The sequence below is a fragment of the Anomaloglossus baeobatrachus genome, chromosome 8 (genome assembly GCF_048569485.1).
Source record: "Anomaloglossus baeobatrachus isolate aAnoBae1 chromosome 8, aAnoBae1.hap1, whole genome shotgun sequence".
In the NCBI taxonomy this organism is placed as follows: Eukaryota; Metazoa; Chordata; class Amphibia; order Anura; family Aromobatidae; genus Anomaloglossus; species Anomaloglossus baeobatrachus.
In genome coordinates this window covers 138,275,622-138,300,494 of record NC_134360.1, presented here as the reverse complement: position 1 = coordinate 138,300,494, position 24,873 = coordinate 138,275,622, and the positions used below count along the sequence as shown (strand labels likewise).

The following is a 24,873-nucleotide window of genomic DNA, read 5'->3' as shown; positions in this document are numbered from 1 at the left end:
ATCCAAGGACTGTCCGTTACAACCTTTGAGGAGTTAAAGGACCTCATGGTGAAGGACCAACTCCTACATGTCTGTCCTGTGGAGGTTCGACAGTTTGTTATGGACCGAGAGCCCAAGGAGGCCTCAAAAGCAGCCCAGATTGCCGACGCCTATGTGGCCAACCGTGCATCGGAGGTGCGGAAGCCGTCCACCACTAGCTGGAAAGGGGGTAAGATGACAACTACAACCACCCCTGCCCCTACCAGCCGACCTCCCGTAGGTCCTGTTTCATCCACCAGTGCCCGGCCCACCTCTGACACTCGCAGGTGTTTTTCCTGCAACCTGCCTGGACACCTCAGCTCTGGTTGCCCAGAGAGGCAGAAGAGGAACCCCACATCCAAGGCCCAAGGGCCCACTGGAACTGTCCTTTTGGCAAGGAAGGCGGGTGGTAGGGCCTGCGAAAACCTACACCCCGTCACCGTAGGCGGAACCCCCACTGTGGGGCTCAAGGACACTGGGGCCGACAGAACACTGGTCCGCCCTGAACTGGTACCCCCTGAAAACTTTATCCCGGGAAAACTCCTGACTGTCGCCTTGGCGGGGGGTGTCCACCACTCCTTCCCAATGGCCCTGATTCCCCTCGACTGGGGTGCTGGGAGAGGGTGGAGGGAAGTGGGGGTGGATGAACATCTACCAACCAATGTTTTATTGGGGACTGATCTGGGGCGATTAGTCGCACAATTTCTCCCTGATGATCCTCCCGAATCCAAAAAGTCAGGTGATACAAATGTTGTTGATCAGTCATGTGATACAAATGTTGTTGATCAGTCATGTGATGCAAATGTTGTTAAATCATGTGATGCAAATGTTGTTGATAAGTCATGCGACCCGAATGCGGATATCCAGAACGTGATTACAAATGTTGTGCATGGTAATAAAGTGGAGGTTTGTACAGGGGAACTCAGCCATGCCACGCGGCAGGGTGACGTGGCTGAGGACAACCCCAAGGTAGCAAGTGTCTGTGCTGACAGAGATGGAGGCAGACATGAGAACCACGAGGACAGTGGCCAAATGCAGCTGAGCAGTGTCACAGCGGACAGTGACACAGCCAGTAGTACCTGTCAGGCTGATGGGGAAGAGTGGTTATTCCCCGGGGAGACAGCCTTCATCGGTGCTGTCACCCGCAGTCAGAGTGCCCAGAACGCAAATGAAACCCTGCCTTCTGACACCTCTTCACCCAGAGGGATAACGGAACTGGTGATGGACCCAGAGCAGGTCCCAGAGGGTCCCGGTGAGGTTGGAACCTTAACGTCACTTTTGGCTGCCTCTAGCCAAGAGTTTCAGGTGGCTCTACGAACTGATGCCAGTCTAGAGACGTTAAGGGACCTCGCAGAGAAGCCCTCCTCCGAGACCGATAAGGAGAGGGTATTCTGGGACCAGGGAAAGTTGTACCGGGAGACAATTCCCTGTAACCCCCAACAAGAGTGGCTGAAGGAAAAACAGCTGGTGGTGCCTCACCGCTTTAGGAGTGAGTTGCTGCGGATTGCCCATGAGATCCCACTCGCCGGACACTTGGGGGTTAGCAAAACCAAGGCCCGGCTGTCTCACCACTTCTATTGGCCCAAAATGGGGACAGATGTTGCCAACTACTGCCGCTCCTGTATCACATGTCAAAGAGTGGGAAGGTCAGGGCCTGCTCCCAAAGCTCCCCTGATCTCTTTGCCGGTGATAGAGGAGCCTTTCCAGAGGGTCGCTGTGGACATTGTCGGGCCTCTGGCCGTCCCCAGCAGCTCTGGAAAACGGTTCGTCCTTACTGTGGTAGACTATGCTACCCGGTATCCAGAGGCAGTGGCTCTGTCCTCAGTTAGGGCCGATAAGGTGGCAGATGCCCTCTTGACCATATTCTCCCGAGTAGGATTTCCCAGGGAGATGCTTACCGACCAGGGGACTCAGTTCATGTCTCGTCTAATGGAGGCTCTCTGTAAGAAAATGCAGGTGCGGCATCTGATATCAAGCGCTTATCACCCACAGACCAATGGTTTGTGTGAGCGATTTAATGGTACACTTAAGCAGATGCTTAAGATGCTGGTTGAGTCACATGGACGCGACTGGGAGCGGTATCTCTCACACCTGCTGTTTGCCTACAGAGAGGTACCACAGGCCTCAACGGGGTTTTCCCCCTTCGAGCTCCTGTATGGCAGACGAGTCCGGGGGCCTCTTGGTCTGGTAAGGGAATCCTGGGAAGAGGAACTGAATTCCCCAGAAGTGTCCGTTGTGGAGTATGTCATTCGGCTCCGTGACAAAATGCAGTCAATGACGCAGATGGTGCATGAGAATATGGCGCAAGCCCAGGCCAGCCAGAAGCGATGGTACGACCAACACGCTCGAGAGCGGGTGTACGAAGTGGGTCAGAAGGTGTGGGTCCTAGTCCCAATGACCCAGAACAAGCTTCAGGCGGCCTGGGAGGGTCCATACCTGGTGCATCAGCGCCTCAATGACGTAAACTATGTGGTCACCATCGACCATGCCAGGAAGAGGCAAAAGGTCTTCCATGTCAACATGATGAAAGCTCATCATGACAGGGAAGCCTTTGCTCTTCCTGTGTGTAGTCTTCCCGAGGAAGGCGAAAGTGAAGTCTTGGTGGACTTGCTCGCCTCAGCCCGGGATGGAGGGTCTATCGAGGAGGCGGCATTCAACCCACAGCTATCCTTGGACCAAAAGTCCCAGCTGCGGGAGGTATTCCGGCCCTACCTGATGACCTTCACGAATGTCCCAGGGAAGACATCCCTAGCCACCCACCAGGTGGACACAGGGAGTCATTCCCCAGTTCGTCAACCCCCATACCGTGTCTCCCTAGAGGTACAAAAGGACATAAAAAGGGAGATCGATGAAATGCTAGTCCTGGGAGTGATCCAGAGGTCCAAAAGTGCATGGGCCTCGCCTGTAGTCTTGGTTCCAAAAAAGGACCGGACAACCCGGTTTTGTGTGGACTACAGGAGGCTAAATGCAATCACAGCACCCGATGCGTACCCAATGCCACGCATCGACGAGTTACTGGATTGCTTAGCCGGGGCCCAGTACCTGACCATCATGGACCTGAGTCGAGGGTACTGGCAGATTCCTATGTCCAAGGAAGCACAGGAAAGGTCCGCCTTCATCACCCCATTCGGGCTGTATGAATCCCTCGTCATGCCCTTTGGCATGAGAAATGCTCCTGCCACTTTCCAGCGATTGGTCGACCAGCTGCTCGAGGGACTAGGAGGGTTTGCAGTAGCTTACCTGGATGACATTGCCATCTTTAGTCCCACTTGGGAGGAACACCTGGGGCACCTGGAGCAGGTGCTCAGGCGGATCCAAAGCGCTGGTCTGACTATAAAGCCAGGGAAGTGTCAGATCGGCATGACGGAGGTACAGTACCTTGGACACAGAGTGGGTGGCGGGACCCTGAAACCAGAGCCAGGGAAGGTTGATGCCATCACCTCCTGGCCTACCCCCAAGTCAAAGAAGCAGGTGATGTCCTTCTTGGGTACGGCAGGATACTATAGGAAGTTCGTTCCTAACTATAGTGCTCTTGCTAAGCCGTTGACGGACCTCACCAAAAAGAAGCTACCGCAAGTAGTCACCTGGACAGATGACTGTGAACGGTCCTTCAGGGCACTAAAAGCTGCCCTCGCCAGTTCCCCAATCCTACAAGCTCCGGACTTCACCCGACGGTTCATAGTTCAGACAGATGCCAGTGCGTTTGGCCTTGGTGCAGTACTCAGCCAGGTAAATGGGAAGGGAGAAGAGCATCCGGTGATGTTTCTCAGCCGCAAGCTCTTATCCCGGGAAGTGGCCTACGCCACTGTGGAGAAGGAGTGCCTCTCTATAGTGTGGGCCCTGCGGAAACTGCAGCCCTACCTATATGGACGCAACTTCACCATAGTGACAGACCACAACCCTCTCAGCTGGCTACATCGGGTGGCCGGAGACAATGGTAAGCTACTGCGGTGGAGCTTGGCACTACAGCAGTATGACTTTACCATTCAACACAGGAAGGGTGTGGAGCATGGCAATGCTGATGGGCTGTCCCGGCAGGGGGATGCCAGCGAGGTAGGCTTAGGAGACGATTGGCAAATCAATCTCCCATGCTACCTCAAAAAGGGGGAGGTGTCATGTAGAACTGTTGAAAGGACTTCATCCCCCTCTTCTTCACCAGCCACAGGTCGTCATGGCGATTATCTGATTGGCCTGGAAGCTTAAGGTATTTATGACTTTGGGTGATGGTAGAACTAAAGCCAAATGCTGCAGAGAAAGACAATTCTTTGTAATATTGGCGGGAAAACTCCCAAAGCAGGTTTTGAAGTGCGACTTTAATGCTAGAAAGATGAAAAACACATTGCCAGAATCCCTGCGTCGTGCGGAACCCAGCGCACCGTCTCACCTGACGAGGAGATCGACGGAATCACGACAAATTAGTATTGGCCAGTAAAATTGTGCTAGAGGCGTTGTGTTTGGTATCAATGTAACTGTAAAATCGAGATATTAAATATGACGCTAATATCTTTCACCTGTGTGACCCAGGGGCAAAGATATGAAAAACCCTAGAATTATGGAACTTTGTGACCATCTCAAGCCCAGCCCACAAGTGACTGTAAAATGATGTCACAGGCAAGGGGGGCTAGCAAGAGCATAAGAGACAGTTCCTGTCTTGGGGGCTCAGTCAGCACGAGGAGGGCATCATGAAGGGTGATGCTGGCCGATTCTAACATCTCTTGGAGTTCCCTCCTACTCCCTAAGCAGACGTCACTTCTATGGCACAAGCTTAGTAGGTTTCACGTTTATACCTTTTATTTTATGTAACTGTTATGCCGTAATGTGTATTGTTCCCTTTTGTAAATTCCTGTATATTCTTTAAACACTGCCTATTTTCGGATTAAATATATAAAAATTTAAGAGTTTCTTTCCTTATGCTTTATATACGAATCCAAAACCCCGAAGGGCCTTATGCTATCTGAAACGGGTTCCCAGCTACCTGTAGAAAGTCTGGGTGGTGGCAGCGTAATTGTTATTGCATAGAATTATTGGAGTGCTATCATTAAGGGTACCGAGGTATATAAATATTCCATTAGCAGGAATCAGAGATATACATTTACCCTTGCTGTGAGACCTCCAATATTTGGCATTATCAGCTCAGCAGCCTCATCTTATGCATTGTCCTGCAGTACCAAAATTGGCCTGCAGACAAGGGGGGCGCTAGAGAGTAGTCGTGTGTAACAAATCAGTGAACAGCTGCGGATTTCTGAGGGACTTCCCCGGCTGTTCGTGACATATACACACACACACACACACACACACACACACGCTTGCAGTTAGGTCCAGAAATATTTTGGGTTGTGACATTTTAGCAGATTACCAAAACATATTCAAGATAAGGTTATATTATTAATATTTGGCTTAACCCCTTCACGACCAGCTGATTTTGCGCTTTGTTTTTTTTTTCACCACCCTTTTTCTGAGAGCCGTAATGTTTTTATTTTTCCGTCAATATGGTTATGTGAGGGCTCGTTTTTTTTTTTACGGAATGAGTTGTACTTTTAAATGAAATCATGAGTTTTACCATATAGTGTACTGAAAAACGGCAAAAAAAATTCCAAATGCAGAAAAATAGCAAAATGAGAAAGTGCAATTGCACAATTGTTTTTCAGATATTTTATTCACTGTGTTTACTATAGGGTTAAACTATTGTGTGGGTGTGATGCCTCAGGTCGGTGCGAGTACGTAGACACCAAACATGTATACAATTACTTTTACCTAAGGGGTTTAAAAAAAACACCCAGAAGTTTGTCCAAAAAAAGTGGCGCACGTTTTGTGCCATTTTCCGCAACACGTAGCGCTCTCATTTTTTCGGCATCTCAGGCTCAGTGACAGCTTATTTTTTGCGCCTCAAGCTGACATCTTTAATGATACCATTTTTGCGCAGATGCTACATTTTGATCGCCTGTTATTCCATTTTGCGCAAAATTTGTGGCGATTAAAAAACAATTTGGTGTTTGGAATTTTTTTGCTGCTAAACCGTTTACCGATCAGATTAATTTATTTTATATTTTGATAGCGTTTCTGAATGCGGCGATACCAAATTGTGTATTTTCTTTATTTTTTTCACCCTTCAATTTTCAATGGAACAAAAGGGGGGGATTGATTTGAAATTTTTGGTTTTTTACTAGTCCCCATCTGATCGCTCTTCCATATCTGCTGATCAAACCTACACAGCTATGATCACCAGATATGCTAATCTCTTGTCTTACATAGCTCTCAGCCATGTGAGACAGGAAGCGAGTCATGTGAGCTACAGGAGTCATCACATGACCCTGTGCTACCATGACAACCATCGGATCCACGTGATCAAGTCACGTGACTTCTGGTGTCGGGCAGTGAGTAAACGGTACACAGCGACCGCTATTATAATGCAGCTGTGACAGTTTCACAACAGCATTTAAGGGGCTAACAGGTACAGGCGAATCTGCTCATACCTGGCAGGCACACGTCAGCTTTTTAAAATCAGCTGACGTGCACACGGGCAGCCAGGGGGATTAACACTGACTGCTAGGATGTAATTTTACGGCCCGGGTTCGTAAAGGGGTTAAAGTGCAGACTCAACGTTGAGGGTATTCACATCCTAACTGGAGTAAGAGTTTAGGAATTATAGCTCTTTAAATATGTAGCTGCATCTTTTCCAAAAGACCAAAAGTAATTGGAGTAATTTATCTCAAAAGCTCTTTAATGGGCTGCGTGGGATATTCCCTCATTAATCTATCATTAAGCAGATTAAAGGTCTCGAGCTGATTCCAGGTGTGGCATTTTCATTTGGAAGCTGTTGTGCATTCATAACATGCAAATAAAGGAGATCTCACTGGGGAAAAGAAAAAAAAAAAAAAGATTAGGCTTAAAAAAGAAGGCATCCCTCAGAGAGATAGTTGAATATTGGATGTGCCCAAATCAAGTGGAGTGCTTGGGAACTCAAAAACGCCTAGAGGTCCACGGAAGACAACAGTGGTGGGTTAACCCCAAATCCTTTCCGTGGTGAAGAAAAACTTGACAACATCCACCCAATTAAAGGGAACCTGTCAGGTCAAAAAAGCGTTATGACCTGCAAGCAGGAGCCTATGTGAGCTAGTAACACCTTCCTACCCCATCCCTGTGTTGTAATATTGTGTAATATGAAAGTAATAAAATACGTTTTATTACTTACATATTCCCTATGTAAATGAGCAGGTCTCTAGCCCCATGGGCATTTGCATACTTTCCATGTTATCACACCCCTGTGGGCGTGATACCATGGATTTACATGAGTGACGGTAACGTCTGCTCCTTCAGAATCCCGCGCGTGCGCGCTTACCATTCTCGGCACCTTCTTATCCTGGTTGCTTGCTGACTTCAGACTCATACTGCGCATGCTCAGAAAACTCCTGCGGTTCCGGTCATGCGTAGCGCGTGTCAGAAGCCGACAAGCAAACACTAGGATGAGAAGGCGGCGAGAATGGCAAGTGCACACGCGTGGGATTCTGAAGGAGCAGACTGACGTCGCTCATATAAATCCATGGTATCAAGCCCAAAGGGGCGTGATCCCATGGAAAGCATGCATACGCCCATGGGGCGATGTAATGCCCATGGGACTAGAGACCTGCTCATTTACATAGGGAATATCTAAGTAATAAAACACTTTATTACTTTCATATTACACAATATTACAACACAGGGATGGGTAGGAAGGGGTTACTACTAGCTCACACACGCTCCTGCTTGTAGGTTATAACGCTTTTTTGAGCTTACAGGTTCCCTTTAAAAGAACATTCTCCAGGTAGTCAGTGTTTTACCAAGTCTTCCATAAAGAGAAGACTTCATGAGAACAAATACAGAGTGTTTATCACAAGGTGCAAACCATCAATAAGCCATTAGAATAGACTAGATTAGATTCTACCCCCCCCCCAAAAAAAAACCCAACATCTAAAAAAACCCTACCCAGTTATGGAAAATAATTCTCTGGACAGATGAAACTAACAACCTGTACCAGAATGATGGTAAGAAGGAAGTATGGAGAAGGCTTGGATCGGGTCATGATCCAAAGCACACATCCTCTGTAAAACATGGTGGAGACAGTGTGATAGCCAGGCATTCATGGCTTCCAGTGGCCCTTGGTCACTAGTGTTTATTGATGTGACTAAAGACAGAAGCAGCCAGATGTATTCTAAAGTGTACAGGGTGATCTTTCCACTCAGATTAAACCAAATGCATCAAGGTTGATTAGATAGCGCTTCACCGTACAGATGGAAAAAGACTTAAAACATCCTACAAGAGCAAACCAGGAGTCAATCCCCACATCTCAAACCCCTCGAGCTGCATTTTACATGCTCAACACAAAACTTAAGGCAAAAACACCCACAAACCCACAAACAAGCACTGAAGTCAGCTGCAGCAAAGGTTGGCAAAGCATCACAAAGGAGGAAACCTAGCATTTGGTGACGTCCATGGCTTCCAGACTTCTGGCAGTTATTGTCTACAGAGTATTCGCTCCCATAAATAAAATGTTAATTTCTAATAAAATTGTAAAGTAAATTTATCTAATTACAGTGGAATCTTTGTTTACGAGAACAATCCGCTCTGGGAGTGTGCTTGTAAACCAATTTACTCGTCTAGCAAAGCAAGATTTCCCATAGGAAATCATTGGAATGCAAACAATTCGTTCACAACTTGTAGTAATATCCCATCCTGGTTCCCTATTGTGCCATTCCACACATGCACACACATGCAGAAAGAAACATGTGCACACGCACATGTACAAACAAACACACGCGTGCACACGCACATTAGGCTCACATATCCTCCGTTCCCTCGCAGTCCGCCGGGCGGCAACTATGGCGGCCGATGCAAAGGCTGCCACTGTCAGTGCTTCAGCAGCTGTTATTGGCATGAGCCACTTGCCTCTGTGATTGGCCAGCGCGCTGACTCAGAGGCAAGCGGCTCATGCCTCAGATTGGCCAGGGCGCTGACGTCAGTGGCTCTGAATGGGAAGCACAGTGGCAGTTCCTGTATTGGTCGGGCTGGTTACCGGATCCACATACCGGCGGACTACAAGAACCAGGTATGAGGCCGGCAAGGGAACGGAGGATATGTGAGCATAATATGTGTGTTTGTGCGTACGGAACCGGAAGTGTGTGCGGTATTTTGCTCGTACAGCAAAGCTTGCTCGTAAAACAGAATTACAAATTTACAACAAGCTTTGCTCGTCTAGCGAAATACTTGCACACCAAGTTACTCGTAAACAGAGGTTCCACTGTACTTTTGAGCCCCGAATTGAGTCTTTGTAGAAAAATGGTTGCAATTCCTACACGTTTCACAGGATATTTTTTTATCAAACCCTTTAACCCCTTCACACTGTGTAACTGACAGGTTATAACTCTGAAAAACTTCAACGGATACCAGTGTTTCTGACATTGTTTTTTTCCGTGACATGTTGTACTTCATAATAGGAGTAAAATTAGGCAGATTATATTTTTTGTTTTTATTTATAAAAATTTCAGAAATGTGGCGAAAAATACGGAATTTTCAAAATTTGAAGTTTTATGCCCATAAATCCGAGAGTTAAGTCTGACAAAATAGTTACTTAAAAACATTTCCCACATGTCTATTTTACATCAGTGCAATTTTCTAAACAATTTTTTTTTTGTTAGGAAGTTAGAAGGGTTCAAAGTTCATCTTTTTTTAGGGACCACATCATGTTTAAAGTGACTTTGAGAGACCTGGGTGTCAGAAAATACCCAAAAGTGACACCATTCTATAAACTGCACCCCTTACACTGCTCAAAACCACATCAAAGAAGTTTATTAACCCTTTAGGTGCTTCACAGGAACCAAAGCAATGTGGGAGAAAAAGATGAAAAAAAAAAAATGAAACATTAAAATGTTACTTTAGCCATAAGATTTTGAATTTTCACAAGAGTATCAGGAACAAATGCACCATAAAATTTATTGTTCAATTTCTCCCGAGTACAGCAATACCTCATATGTGGTGGAAATCAATTGTTTTGGCGGGAGCGCCATTTGAATTTTAGAAAGCAAAATTGGCCTGGAATCATTAGCGGATGCCATGTTGCATTTGGAGACCCCCTGAAGTGCCTAAACAGTGGAAATCTTCCACAAGTGACCCCAATTTGTAAACTAGATGCCCCAAGGAACCTATGTAGATGTGTACTGAGCACTTTGAATCCCCAGGTGCTTTAATAAATTTTATAGTGTTGCACTGTGAAGATGAATAAAATAAATTTTTAAAAAATGTTCTTAGTCTCTACTTTTTTATTTACACAAGGGCAATTTCTATAGAGTATTCTGATACCCCATATGTGGGGGGAAACCACTGTTTAGGAGCATGGCAGGGCTCGGAAGGCAAAAAGCGCCATTTGTTTTTCAAAATTGTCTGGAATAGTTAGCGGATGCCATGTTGCATGTGAAGAGACCCTGATGTGCCCAAACAGTGGAATCCCCCCACATGTAACCCTCCCCAAGGAATGTATCTGGGGGAAATTGTATGTATGTATGTATGTATGTATGTATGTATGTATGTATGTATGTATGTATGTATGTATATATATATATATATATATATATATATATATACACACACACACATATACATATATATATATATATATATATATATATATATATATATATATATATATATATATATATATATATATATATATTATATACATACATACATACAATTTCCCTGAGATACATTCCTTGGGGAGGGTTACATGTGGGGGAATTCCACTGTTTGGGCACATCAGGGTCTCTTCACATGCAACATGGCATCCGCTAACTATTCCAGACAATTTTGAAAAACAAATGGCGCTTTTTGCCTTCCGAGCCCTGCCATCCGCCTAAACAGTATGTGGGGTATCGGAATATATATATATATATATATATATATATATATATATATATATATGTGCGAGCGTTTCTGTGAACCTATTTTCTTTGAGTAGAAAAAACACTGAAAATAGAAAGGAGATTCAAATTTGGTAACATAAAAAAAGGAAACAAACATACTAAACGGTCATCAGTAAAAAAAAAAAAAAATGGTCAAAATTGGGCACAGATGTTGATCAATGCTGATTTGTGATGTGCATCACGGATCAGCGCTAAGTGACTTGCAGGATGCACGAACGGATAAGGTGCAAAAAGCAACAGGGCATGACTGACAAAATTAAAAAAAAAATTCCTGCCCAAAATGGAGCACGGATGTTGATCGCAGCTCGCAAGGACTGATAAGGTGCAAAAAGGGACAGGGAATGAGGGACAAAAAAAAAAATAGAAAAAATTATACTCACAGGATCAGCAGAAGGATCACTGACAAGAACAATTGCAGGAGGAAAAGCAGGCAGAATGATGGACAGCTTATTACAGGAGGCAGCAGCAGGCAGTAAGAAAAACAGCTCACCGAGGACTCAGGGAGGATCCAGCGATGGAGGGAGATATGATTGGACCAATGAAGACCTCGGACGACCTGGTGGCAGCAGGTAGGGGACAGAAGATACCGAGGGAGGGGGACAGCGGATGATCGAGAGATGGCAGATCGAAAGATGGCAGATTGTCGGGGGGGGAGCAGCACGGGAGCGTGCAGGGACAGCAGGATCGACGATCAGACAGTGGCATAGTGCTTACTCTATAAAGGGAATTATTTGAATTATTTTGAACACTTAATATCAAGAGGACACTTTTATAATCATGTATTTATCAGTATCTACAACAGTGTGGTGATCCACCTTTACCCTGTGTGTATTGCACACTGTAGCACTTCAATTTTAATGTGTCTCATGTCATTTTTGTAATTTTTCTATATATAATTTGATGTAATAAATTAATATTTGCATACAACATGTGCAAGTACTCCTTCCTTGTTTTGGGTTAAATGAGGTTTAATTGAGTTAGCATAAAAACTATTGTACAATGAAAATCTGGATATATCTATGCCTAGACGGCTACACTTCAGTTGCATCTTACACCGTGTACAGAAGTATTAGGCAAGTTGTATTTTAGAGGATTTTTTTTATTATTGATCAACAACTATGTTCTCAATCAACCCAAAAGACTCAAATATCAAAGCTTAATATTTTTGGAAGTTGGAGTGGTTTTTTTTAGATTTGGCTATCTTAGGAGGATATCTGTTTGTGCAGGTAACTATTACTGTGCAGAATTATTAGGCAACTTAATAAAAACCAAATATATTCCCATCTCACTTGTTTATTTTCACCAGGTAAACCAATATAATGGGACAAAATTTAGAAATAAACATTTCTGACATGCAAAAACAAAACCCAAAAAATTAGTGACCAAACAGTGTCCAAAATGTGGCCAAACTGCAAAGAAAACGCAGGGAAACGCATGCGTTTTGACAGCATTAGTTTTGTTAAACGCAGTGTTTACATTTCTCAAAAGTGTACAGTTTAGTTGTCAAGCCAGAACGCAGCGTGCAGACATACCCTAACTCTGCTCCATCCGGGCTGGCTGCCAGTGATTGACAGGTCTCATTACGTAAGAGACCAGTCACACACCTCTATACTTAAAGGGAAGAGCCAGCCTGGGGCAGAGTCTGACAAGTTTTGTTTCTGGCTATGGCTCTGGACAAATCTTTAAAGTATATTTTCTCTGAAATCCCAGTGCATTCCAGAGTAAGATATGCCGGCAATCGGCTCTGACTCATGCAGGTTGCAATTTGAACCATGTGATGGAGAAGCGGTCACCTGATTCACGCAGCCTAAACTGCAACGTACATGTAAAAACAAGCATCTTTACAACACACCCCTTATTAAAAATACTGTATATTTTCAAGAATACATAAAGTATTGTATTTTTCTCTCTTCCTGCTTGATGCGTAGGTTGACATCCACCTCTACAGCTAAGAGTGGCCAGTGTCCTAGAAAAGAAGCATGTGCTTGCAAGCCGTTTGCTATACAACCTGCAAGCGCCACTCAGCTGTCCGGATTGCAGGATCCAGCCAGTAGCAGTGCCCGTGAGCTCCTCCAGTGCTGCCGAGGAAAAATGCCACTGCTACCAGCTTCAAACAGCGCGCTGTATGGACCAGCGGCACAGCCATACTACAGAGGACAACTCTTAGGTCCAGATTGCCCATGTAAGTAGAAGCAGAGCATGTAAGAACACCAATTATCACCGTTAACATGCTCTACTTTCACTTACATAGGGAATTCAGACTAGTCAGGCCCTTTAAGCCTGACAATATTATGCACCAATGAACATCTTATTTGTTGAAAAGATAGAGAGCACTTTATGGGACTCTACAGCCTGTCTTCTACACACTTGTCAAAATGATGAAATAAAAGGGTAAGAGTTTGTGAACCACAAATGTGGTACAGTAAAATACAAAGCAAACAATCTGTCCGCTGATCGGACAAGACTGAACTCTGAGGTTTTAGTCTCATGGACACAACTAGGAGTCTGTACAGTGTGCAAGCAGGGCTGTGGAGTCGGAGTCGGAGCTCATTTTGGTGGAGTCGGAGTCGGTATAAAATGCACCGACTCAGACTCCTAAAATATTATAATAAATTGGGGACAGGAGTGCAATGCAGAATGTGCTGAATATTTTACTAAATAATAACATTTAGTATAATACTTATATTTAAGTGAAAAATTTATTGTAGTACAGGGTGAACATCAGACATTTAATTGTTTTTATGATACAATAATCAAGATAATTGGATATAACATAAAATATTTATTGGAATACAACTTTAGAACACAAAAAACTAATAAATTGTAAATATGTAATATATATATATATATATATATATATATATATATATATATATATAGTGTATATACACACGATATATATGTAATCTACTGTATATTACATAGTGTATTACATATTTACAATTTATTACAGTTTTTTGTGTTCTAAAGTTGTATTCCAATAAATATATTTTATGTTCTATCCAAATATCTTGATTATTGTATCATAAAAATTATTAAATGTCTGATGTTCACATACACATATTCATGTACTACAATAAATTTTTCACCTAACTATAAGCAATATATGTAGGAGTCGGAGTCGGAGCCGGAGTCTGAGTCGGTGCAAGAGAATTTGAGGAGTCGGAGTCGAAGGTTTGGCTTACCGACTCCACAGCCCTGTGTGCAAGTGATATAGCACAGCTATGCTACTTGTAACCACACGTCATTATTTTTCTTGTAATGGTAAGGCTGCTTTTCACACATCAGTTTTTTGGCATCAGGCACGATCCGGTGAAAAAACTGATGCGACGGATCCGGCGAAAAAACGGATCAGTTTTTTCCATCAGTTTCTTCAGTTTTTTTTGACAGATCCTGTGTGATACTGAGCATGCTCAGTTCAAAAAAACGGATCCGGCGGCCGAATCCATTTTTTTGCTGCATTACGCTGGATCCAGCGTCCACAGGCTTCCATTATAAAACACGCTGTATGGCACCGGGTCCTGTGCGATCCATTTTTTTTTCCGGACACAAAAACGTTCACCTCAACGTTTCATCCGGATGCCAAACAAGTAAGTTTTGCGGGATCCGGCAAAAAACGGATGAAACGCAAGGCCATCTGGCACAATCTGGCGCTAATGAAAGTCTATTGGGGAAAAAATGGATCCGGCGGCAACAGACGTCGGATCTGTTTTTTCCTATTTTTGTCGGATTGTGCCTGATGGCAAAAAACTGATGTGTGAAAGCAGCCTTAGAATTACAGTCAGTGCAATAGTTCAGAGCGGAAAGCTCTCAAAGATAAGTAAGCAAAGTATTTACAAAGCATCTCAATACAGTTATCTGTATGTACCTGTAACAGCGCTCGAAAGTGAACAAATGCAAGCAGGAAAACGGTCTATATTTTTATTTACATGATATGTGACTGAATATTTTGTCTAATTTGCAATAACTGATCTGTATAACCTTTTACAGTAAGAAACATACATAGGTCATTATATCCTGAGAAACATTTTTGTAATTCATGTATAATGGATTTATCACTATTCTCTTTTCTGTGCAATGGAAACAAGGCAAAACAGGGACAAGTATGAGCAGACACACACATCTTTATACAACTTCTCGTCAAATAAAATCAATGCATCAAGCAAAATCCTTATGGCTGACAATAACTTACTTTAAATCCTGCAGCAGGTCTTTAGAATTTAGCATGGTTATGAGGGATGTGGTGGCCGCAGGAATAATAATAATGGGCGTTCTTGACCCTGCACAAAAGGTGGAAAACATGATCATGTTCTGCTCCTTCCTTGTAACTAGGTCTACGAATCTAAAGCATCTCCGATCTTACCCTTCTTTTGGTTGGGCGGTGGTCTTGCTTGAGATACTAGATGAGTAGAAAGAAAAAAATGGGTTAATCTTACTGAACTAAAACAACACAGGATTATTAACTTACGATTGATTTTTCTGGCTAACACGGTACCACAATATTACCCTAACTTACATGTACAAATATGAGAAATAAAATGGTTTCATTTGGAAGTTTTTAAGGATTTGGGAGCATTGTTAAAGGGTGACACTTGCTTTTTTTTTTTTTTTTTTTTAAGAAACCCCCATAGGCAAAAAGAAGTGAATACAGTTCTTCCACAGGCCATCATGAGTGTCCCTCCATTGTAATAACTACATGTCCTTCCAATAAGTCTTGGTATGAGCAGACCATCTGCAATAGCACACCACTTTTGTGTCAGGTTTGGTAAATCTGTAGCAAAATCCACAAAAATTGAGCTTTGGTGTCAATTTCACTTTACTATTAGACGCAATGGAAAACTTGCAATAATAAAAAAAAAAAAAAGCAAACTGCAGAAATGCCCATGCTGCAGACGTGCTGCTTGTGATTCGGACATGTGTGGCCGTCACCTAAACCTCAATCAGCCAAGATCTAATCTTTGGTATTGTTCCATGTTAGCACAAAGACATTTCAAGTGCGGGTAATCATTGCCTGGCTGTAGTAAAGTCACAGCCCACAGGTCCAAAGCCCCATCATACAGTTGTCACATACAGGAGAATCTGGAGGCTTCACATCTGGATTACACTGAATATTTTACGAGACGCTTCATATCCCATCCAATTTAGATATAATGATAAATCGGCATCTCAATTTTCCTGCAGCAATCACAATCACATTTTCATGACCGAGCCTATAGTTATTCTCTCTTTAGTCTTGTAAGAAAGCCCAATTATGAAGTGGCAGCTTCAAGATGGGAAGTGCTGAAATGTGCAATCTGCCTGCATGTATCAGTTACACTGAGACGTGCTCCTTAATACAGGGAGGGTCCTGAACAGATCACAGCAAAAATAATGCATTTATTTCTACTACAGAATGCCAGTGTCACACGATTTGCAGCTGTATACAGGTCATGTACACCAGCCTGACAGCGGGTCTGAGCCCCTATAATGCTGATAAAACAATTGTCCAACAAAAAAACAAAACATATTTAAAGGCTTGGAATAACAAATAAACAGTCACTATCTTCCAGCATATAGTCCTCATGATTACACAGCAGCCCACACTGGAGATCAGCGCCAGCAGTGAGGTGTGCCCAGAAGTCACAGCACCGCTGCAGCCCACACTGGAGATCAGTGCCAGCAGTGAGGTGTGCCCAGAAGTCACAGCACCGCTGCAGCCCACACTGGAGATCAGCGCCAACAGTGAGGTGTGCCCAGAAGTCACAGCACCGCTGCAGGCCACACTGGAGATCAGCGCCAGCAGTGAGGTGTGCCCAGAAGTCACAGCACCGCTGCAGCCCACACTGGAGATCAGCGCCAGCAGTGAGGTGTGCCCAGAAGTCACAGCACCGCTGCAGCCCACACTGGAGATCAGCGCCAACAGTGAGGTGTGCCCAGAAGTCACAGCACCGCTGCAGGCCACACTGGAGATCAGCGCCAGCAGTGAGGTGTGCCCAGAAGTCACAGCACCGCTGCAGCCCACACTGGAGATCAGCGCCAGCAGTGAGGTGTGCCCAGAAGTCACAGCACCGCTGCAGCCCACACTGGAGATCAGCGCCAGCAGTGAGGTGCATCCAAAACTGCAGCGCAACTGACAGGTGACTAGTGAACAGGCCATTGACTTGCTTCTCTGCTGTCACCTGACCGCTGCAAGCAATGAAAGATCGCAGTGGCCCTAAGGCCACGTGCCCACGGGACAACATAACAGCGGATTTTGCTGCGTAAAACCCACAGATTTATCTGGATTTTCCAGATAAATCCGCAGGTTTACTCAAGTACAGACATTCCCCATGTTATCCTATGGGATTTAGTGAGTGCTGTATAAATGCTGTGGTATGTGCGGCTGCGGAATATACTGCAGATGTCCCGCTGCGGAATATGCTGCAGATGTCCCGCAGGTACACGTAACTGCATGCCAATTATTCATGCGGAAATATCTGCGGATGTCCAGCCTTTCAACTATGGAGATACAGGACGGGACTTCCGTAGGTATTTCCACACTTGTCCCGCAGGTTTGCTGCACCAAAAATGCTCAAATCCCGCAGCAATGGATTCCGGAAAGCAGGGAAACCTACGGCAAAGTCAGCGGGTACATTGTCCCGTGGGCACACGGCCTAAAGCCTAGGTCACACGTAGCGACGCAGCAACTTATCAGGATTGCTGCTGCGTCGTTACATGGTCGCTGGTGAGCTGTCAAACAGGCAGATCTTACCATCGACCAGCGACGCGTGGAAGCGATGCTGCGCTTAGAAACTAAGGTAAATATCGGGTAACCAAGCAAAGTGCTTCGCTTGGTTACCCGATATTTACCTTGGTTACCAGCGCACACCGCTTAGCGCTGGCTCCCTGCACTCGTAGCCAGAGTACACATCGGGTTAATAAGCAAACCGCTTTGCTGATAGTTACCCGATGTGTACCTTGGCTACGTGTGCAGGGAGCCGGCTTCAAGAAGCTGCGAACGCTAGTAACGAAGGTAAATATTGGGTAACCAAGCCATTGCTTGGTTACCCGATATTTACCTTGGTTACCAGCGTCCGCAGAAGCCGGCTCCTTGCACATTCAGTTCGTTGCTCTCTCGCGGTCACACACAGCGGTGTGTGCTTCACAGCGGGATAGTAACGACCAAAAAAATGGTCCAGGACATTCAGCAACGACCGGCGACCTCACACCAGGGGCCAGGTCGTTGCTGGATGTCACACAGCGACATCGCTAGCAAGGTCGCTGCTATGTCACAGAAAATGGTGACTTAGCGACGTCGTCATTGTTGTGTGTGACATGACCATAAGACTTCAAACTAGGCAGACACACAGAACCGGTGCAGACCTCACTAGAGGAAACAAAGGGGAGTATGCTCCATAAGCTATTTTAATTTATGCAATGATTAAAAATATAATTATTTTCCTATGGTTGAATAATCATTTAAAATCAACTATGGTAATTCCGACTCTGCCATGCACATTCTAGTCAATATTACCTGTTCTACTCATGCAACCAAATCATACGAAATATTCTTTCAACAACAACAAAAAAAAATCTTTTACTTGATAAAAGAAAACACTTTGGACAGTGATGGGTGAGTGAGCGCCATCCTCCAGAATTTGCTGCAAACCCTGATTGTGGCAGAGGCAGAAATTCAGCGCTGGACCCAGAAAAGGGCAGCTATAAAAGTTTATAATTTTTAGAACCACTACAGCTTCACATTCTAATGTGGCTTTTTTTTTTTTTATTTAATTTTTAAGTTAAAACGATTACAAAAGATAAAGATAATTCCAGGTTTATAGCTAAAAATGAGCGAACCCGAACTGTTAAAGGGGTTATCCGGCTTCTTTGACTTTTTTTTTTATTTCCCTATTGGGCTACATTGGGGCAGGTAAGTAGATAGAGACCACTTACCTGCCCTGCTGTCAGCCCCTCTCCCCCGGCTCAGAGCGGTCATGTGACCGCTCCTGCCGCGATTTTGCTGCTTCCGGTCTTTGCACGTCTACATGGGCAGGGCCATGTTGACATGCAAATGTGGAGCAGCATGTCACCTCCCTGCTGGGTGTCTACAGTGCGAGGAGTCACCGCCCCCTTCCCTGCACCCTCCCACACATTCCCCCGCACCTCCAGTAACCTCCCCCTGCACTGCTGTGGGGGTCCGTGACCTGGGGGCGGGGCCTGGCGGCAGCTGCCGTGGTGTCAGCTCCAGCACCGGGCCCCCTGCCCAGGATCGCACATTCAAATGTACCGGCATCACAGATCACCGATGCCGGTACATTTGAAAGTGCTGATGAGAAGCAGCGCAGCGCTGCTTCTCATCACTGTCCCTCCGGCTGTCTGTGCAATCTGCAGCACAGCGGTGACGTCACTACTGTGCTGAACAGAGCACAGACAGCGCACGAACGTGCAGGAGCGGCGGGGACCGAGGACAGGTGAGTATGTACTCCACATGTGTTCCCTATGGGGATGGGGATGGGGGGGCTGGCAGAGCCATATGTGTGCGTGTGCAGAGCCATGTGTGTGCGTTTACGGTGCAGAGCCATGTGTGTGCGTGTACGGTGCAGAGCCATGTGTGTGCGTGTACGGTGCAGAGCCATATGTGTGCGTGTGAGGCACAGAGCCATATGTGTGCGGTACAGAGCCATATGTGTGCGTGTGCAGAGCCATGTGTGTGCGTTTACGGTGCAGAGCCATGTGTGTGCGTTTACGGTGCAGAGCCATGTGTGTGCGTGTACGGTGCAGAGCCATGTGTGTGCGTGTACGGTGCAGAGCCATGTGTGTGCGTGTACGGTGCAGAGCCATGTGTGTGCGTGTACGGTGCAGAGCCATGTGTGTGCGGTACAGAGCCATATGTGTGCGGTACAGAGCCATATGTGTGCGTGTGCAGAGCCATGTGTGTGCGTTTACGGTGCAGAGCCATGTGTGTGCGTTTACGGTGCAGAGCCATGTGTGTGCGTGTACGGTGCAGAGCCATGTGTGTGCGTGTGAGGCACAGAGCCACATGTGTGCGTGTGCAGAGCCACATGTGTGCGTGTGCAGAGCCATGTGTGTGCGTGTACGGTGCAGAGCCATGTGTGTGCGTGTACGGTGCAGAGCCATGTGTGTGCGTGTACGGTGCAGAGCCATGTGTGTGCGTGTACGGTGCAGAGCCATGTGTGTGCGTGTACGGTGCAGAGCCATGTGTGTGCGTGTACGGTGCAGAGCCATGTGTGTGCGTGTACGGTGCAGAGCCATGTGTGTGCGTGTACGGTGCAGAGCCATGTGTGTGCGTGTACGGTGCAGAGCCATGTGTGTGCGTGTACGGTGCAGAGCCATGTGTGTGCGTGTACGGTGCAGAGTCCGATGTGGGGCTGTTATTTGCAATGCTGTAGTGATACCAGGTCAGGTGCTGGGGAAGAATATACTGACAGGGAATGTGTGCAGGGGGCGGGCAGAGGGTGCGGCTGGACACTGGGGTGGGGCTGGACACTGAGGCTGGGCGGTGACAGCTGTGACTGGGAGGTTTTGCACAGGAAGTGGTCAGTTTGCTAGAGCTGAATGTAAACAAGAAGCTGCAGAGAATAAAGGTATAATTCAAGAGGAACAAAAGTTAGAAAACAAAAAATAACAATGTAGGTGTGATCTATATGACAATACAGCACAGATAAACTCAAACATTTTTGTTAAGCTAATGTCGGACAACCCCTTTAAGTGTGCATGGACCCCAAACACTTCAGCCACTCAGATATTAAAAGAAAAAAAGGGAAAGAAATCAAAAATCGGGAATAAAGCACAACCGTTATACTGACAGTCTCCTGCGTGGCGTTAACACTGCTTCCAGATCTGCTCATTAACCCTCATACATACTCACTGCTTCTCCGCCCACCATCTTTTTTTTCTTTTTAAATTAAATAAATGAAGACAAAAAGAAAAAAAAAAAAAAAAGCCGCATGGAGCTCCCTGTTATTTTGATACACAGCCAAGGCTGGAGGCTGCAGCCTGTAGCCGTATTTTTTATCTGTGCTGGGTATCACACTATGGTGGGACTCTACGACAATTTATTTTTATACTATAGTTATGCAGACAGCGTGTGTGATTCCAAAAAAAAAATCACAAACACAGTCACACAGGGTGGGGGTGTGGTCTGACGGCAACCAATCACACGCCAGGACTGACGGTGGGCAGGCGAAGCAGTGAATATGCATGAGGGTTAATGAACAGACCCAGAAGTAGTGTTACAGCTGCACGGGAGACTTGGTAAGTATAACAGTGCTACGCTAATTCCCCTAGCCCTTTCTACCATTTTACAGCACAATGTTCAGGTCCCCATAGACGTAAATGGAGTTCTGCGTTCAGGCAGGTATTCGGGTCCCGAACCAGCTTTTTAACTTCAGCTAGACCCGCCGAACCCAAATATCTTAAGGTTCGCCCATCTCTATTTATAGCCTACCCATTGACTTCTACTGCAAAGTACGGAGCAGCTTCATGGCTGATTACTTTGTTTGACTGCTTGGCATTTTGGTAACGTGAAGCAGTTAGACACTCAAAACCTGAACAACAAAGACTTTCTTCAACAGAATAAATAGAAGTGTTTACAGAGTGCTTATTCATACTATCTTCAGTGAATATGCTCAAAAAAATGATGGGGGTAAAAAAACCCATGTGAACATACCCCAGGCTGTATTTGCAAAGGCCACAAGTGTAGACATTTTGCACATCCAGTAACTAAGACAAGTTGGAAACTCCCCAACCAATGAAAAGGTTAAAGACGTGTTTAGAAGCCCTACATAATAAAAGGACTTAAACTAAGGCACAGTTCACTCAAACAGCAGGAAAAGATTCTGTTTCAGGCTGGAAGTTTTATTAAAAGCGTGCTCTAATTTCACAGTTTTATCACGCTGCTCATCAACTCCTGTATTCCATCCAAGCTCAAGTCTTAGGGCAATGCTTCACTGCCAAAGATATACAAAGTCTGTAACACAGGCATTAGCCCACCAGGACTCCAAAGCAACAGAAGTTTATATATAAAAATGAAGAAAAACCTATCACAACACCACACACACACACACACACAAAACCTGAAAGTGTGAACAAACCCTCGATAAATGTTCGAAATCCAAAGCGTTTCTTCACAGATCCCTTCAGTTTACAATTTAATCCTGTGTTAATGAAAAAACTTCAAATATTGTACCTTTCCACCTACGCTCAATGACGGAGCAAATTTTAACCTTCCTTCACGACAACCCATTTTGCGCTTTGTTGCTTATTTTTTCGCAACCCTTCTTCCGAGAGCCGTAACTTATCTTTTTCCGGCAATCTTGCCATATGAAGGCTTGTTTTTTGCAGGACGAGGTGTACTTTTAAATGAAACCATGACTTTTACCATACAGTGTACTGGAAAAAGGCACAATTGTTTTTCAGATATTTTATTCACCGTGTTCACTATGATGTGTCGGTGTGATGGCTCAGGTCTGTGTGAGTTCGTAGACACCAAACATGTACAGGTTTACTTTTATATAAGGGGTTAAAAAAACCCCAAACGTTTATCCAAAAAAAGTGGCGCGTGTTTTGCACCATTTCCCCCGACCTGTAGCGTTCTCATTTTTTGGGATGTATTGCTCAGTGACTGCTTATTTTTTGTGTCGAGCAATACAAAGTGTGTATATTTTTTAAATCCTTTAATTTTCAATGGGGAGAAAGGGGGGTGATTTGAACTTTTAGGTTTGTTTAGCTTTTTATTTTTTAAAAACTTTTTTCATACTTTTTTTTTATTATTTTACTATCATCGCAATTTAGGAAACAATTTTTTTTTGTTAGGAAGCTAGGAGGGTTCAATGTGTATCAGTTATTTCTTAATTTTCGAACAATAGTTTTTTTTTTTGTTTGTTTTTTTTAGGGACATCACATTTGAACCAACAGAAAATATCCCAAAGTGACATTATTCTAAAAACTGTATCCCTAACACTGCTAAAAACCACATCCAAAGTTTATTAACCCTTCAGATGCGTCACAAGTATCAATGCACAGTGCGGGGGGGGGACATTTTAACTAAATATGGTGCTGTAAGCCTCAATTTATTCACTTTTACAAGGAATAGCATGACAAAATGGACCCCAACATTTGTTACCCAGTTTCTTCAGAGTACGCATATATTCCACTGTGGTCAGACACCTCTGTTTGCATAAATGGCTGGGCTCGGAAGGGAAGGAGCAACATTTGAATTTTGGAAAGCAAGTTTGGCTGAAATAGATTATAGGTACCATGTTACATTTGCAGGGCCCCTGGGGTACCTAAAAAGCAAAAACCCCCACAAGTTACCCCCCCTTTTTAAAAAAAAAAAATAAAAATGTAACCCCTCAAGGATTTTATGCAGTTGTATGTTGAGCACAAATGATTCACAGAACTTTTTAAAATTTAGATATGATACGATACACTTTATTGATCCCGTTGGAATTTATGGTTATGAAATTGAAAGTGGTTGCTTTTTATGCTAAAATGTTATTTTAGTCCAAAATTTATAATTTTGACAATGGACAATAGAAGAAAACGGACAAAATAATTTGTTACACAATTTCTTCCGAACACAGTGATATCCCAGAGATGGTCAAAAACTAAATTTTGTGCACATGGCAGGGCTCAGAAAGTGAACAACGCTGTATGATTTTTGGAATCCAAATTTGGAAAACATGTTGCATTTGCAGAGCCCCTGGGGTGCCAAAAATACAGAAACCCCCACATGTGACCCAATTTGGCCAACTAAGCCCTATAATGAATTTATCCAAAATCGGTATGGTGTGTATTTTTAACTCACAAATTACAAAGAATTTTATTAGAATGTGCTGTGACAATGAAAATCATTTTTCCAGCCAAAATTTTACTTTAGTCTTAAATTTTTAAATCACACAAAAAAGCAAGAGGAAAAAATGGACAGGACAATGTTATGCAATTTTAGTAGTGTACAGCAATTCACTTGTTTTGTTATTTTTTGCGCTGTTCACTCTGTTATAGATAGATTTTTTTTCTTCGGGTTGGGACGGTTACAGCGCTACCATATTTATATGGCTTTATTATGCTTTCCTACTTTTACACACACTAAAATATATATTTTACAAAAATGGATTTTTTTTCGCAGCACAGTATTCTGAGAGCTGGAACTTTTACTTTTCTATTAATGAGCCACATTAGAGCTTGTCTTTTTGCAGGATGGCTTGGTGTTTTAATTAATTTTTTTAAAAACATTTTTACATGACTTTTTGATCGCTTTTCACTCTCTTTTTTTTGAATGTCAGTATGACGAAAAAAATTGCCATTTTGTGGAGGGATAATTATTTTTACGTTATTCACCATACTGAATAAGGCTATGTGTCCACAATGCGTCGAGCTAGCTGCAGTTCTAAACGCACCCTCTGGCAGTAATTGATTTTGCTAAAGTTGCTTTTTTACCATAAAATAGCGCTAAAAACACATGCGTATTTACCACGTTTTAGGTATTTTTTTAGCGCTTTTTACATGCTTTTCAATAGCGTTTTGACAGATGCGTTTTGAACATAAAGAGACTGCTAAATAAAGATTAAACAGTCAAACATGAAAAAAAGAAAAAAAAGGGACAACATATATAATTTAATATTAAAAAAGTTATATTTCATATAATTCTAGCGGTTATATACTATTTAGCGGAAAAATAGCAATGAATTTATATTTTTCATTAATTTAATTGTCGGACTGTGTGTAAAGGGACATATCAAATCTTTATTTTGATGTCCAAAAAGCATGCGTTTTGATAGTCCAAAACGCATGTTTTCTGCACCTAAAAAGCAGGAATTTTGATGTTGGTTGCTTTTTGCAACTTCTCATTGACTTCAATGTTATCAAAACGAAGCCCAAATGGCAAAAAAAATTACATGCTGCTTCTTTAAACGCCGAGTTT

The 24,873-nt window shown here is 44.0% G+C and overlaps 1 protein-coding gene across 1 annotated transcript in view; it reads right to left on the bottom strand.

Annotated features, from left to right (window-relative positions):
- Window positions 1–24,873, bottom strand: part of CDC73 (cell division cycle 73) — a 208,475-nt gene that overhangs the window by 15,735 nt on the left and 167,867 nt on the right. Inside the window, exons 12-13 of the mRNA XM_075322108.1 lie at window positions 15,334–15,369; window positions 15,163–15,250 (exon numbers count right to left, since the gene is read on the bottom strand). Of these exons, the coding sequence (XP_075178223.1) occupies window positions 15,163–15,250; window positions 15,334–15,369 (124 nt within the window). The remainder of the gene's footprint in view (window positions 1–15,162; window positions 15,251–15,333; window positions 15,370–24,873) is intronic.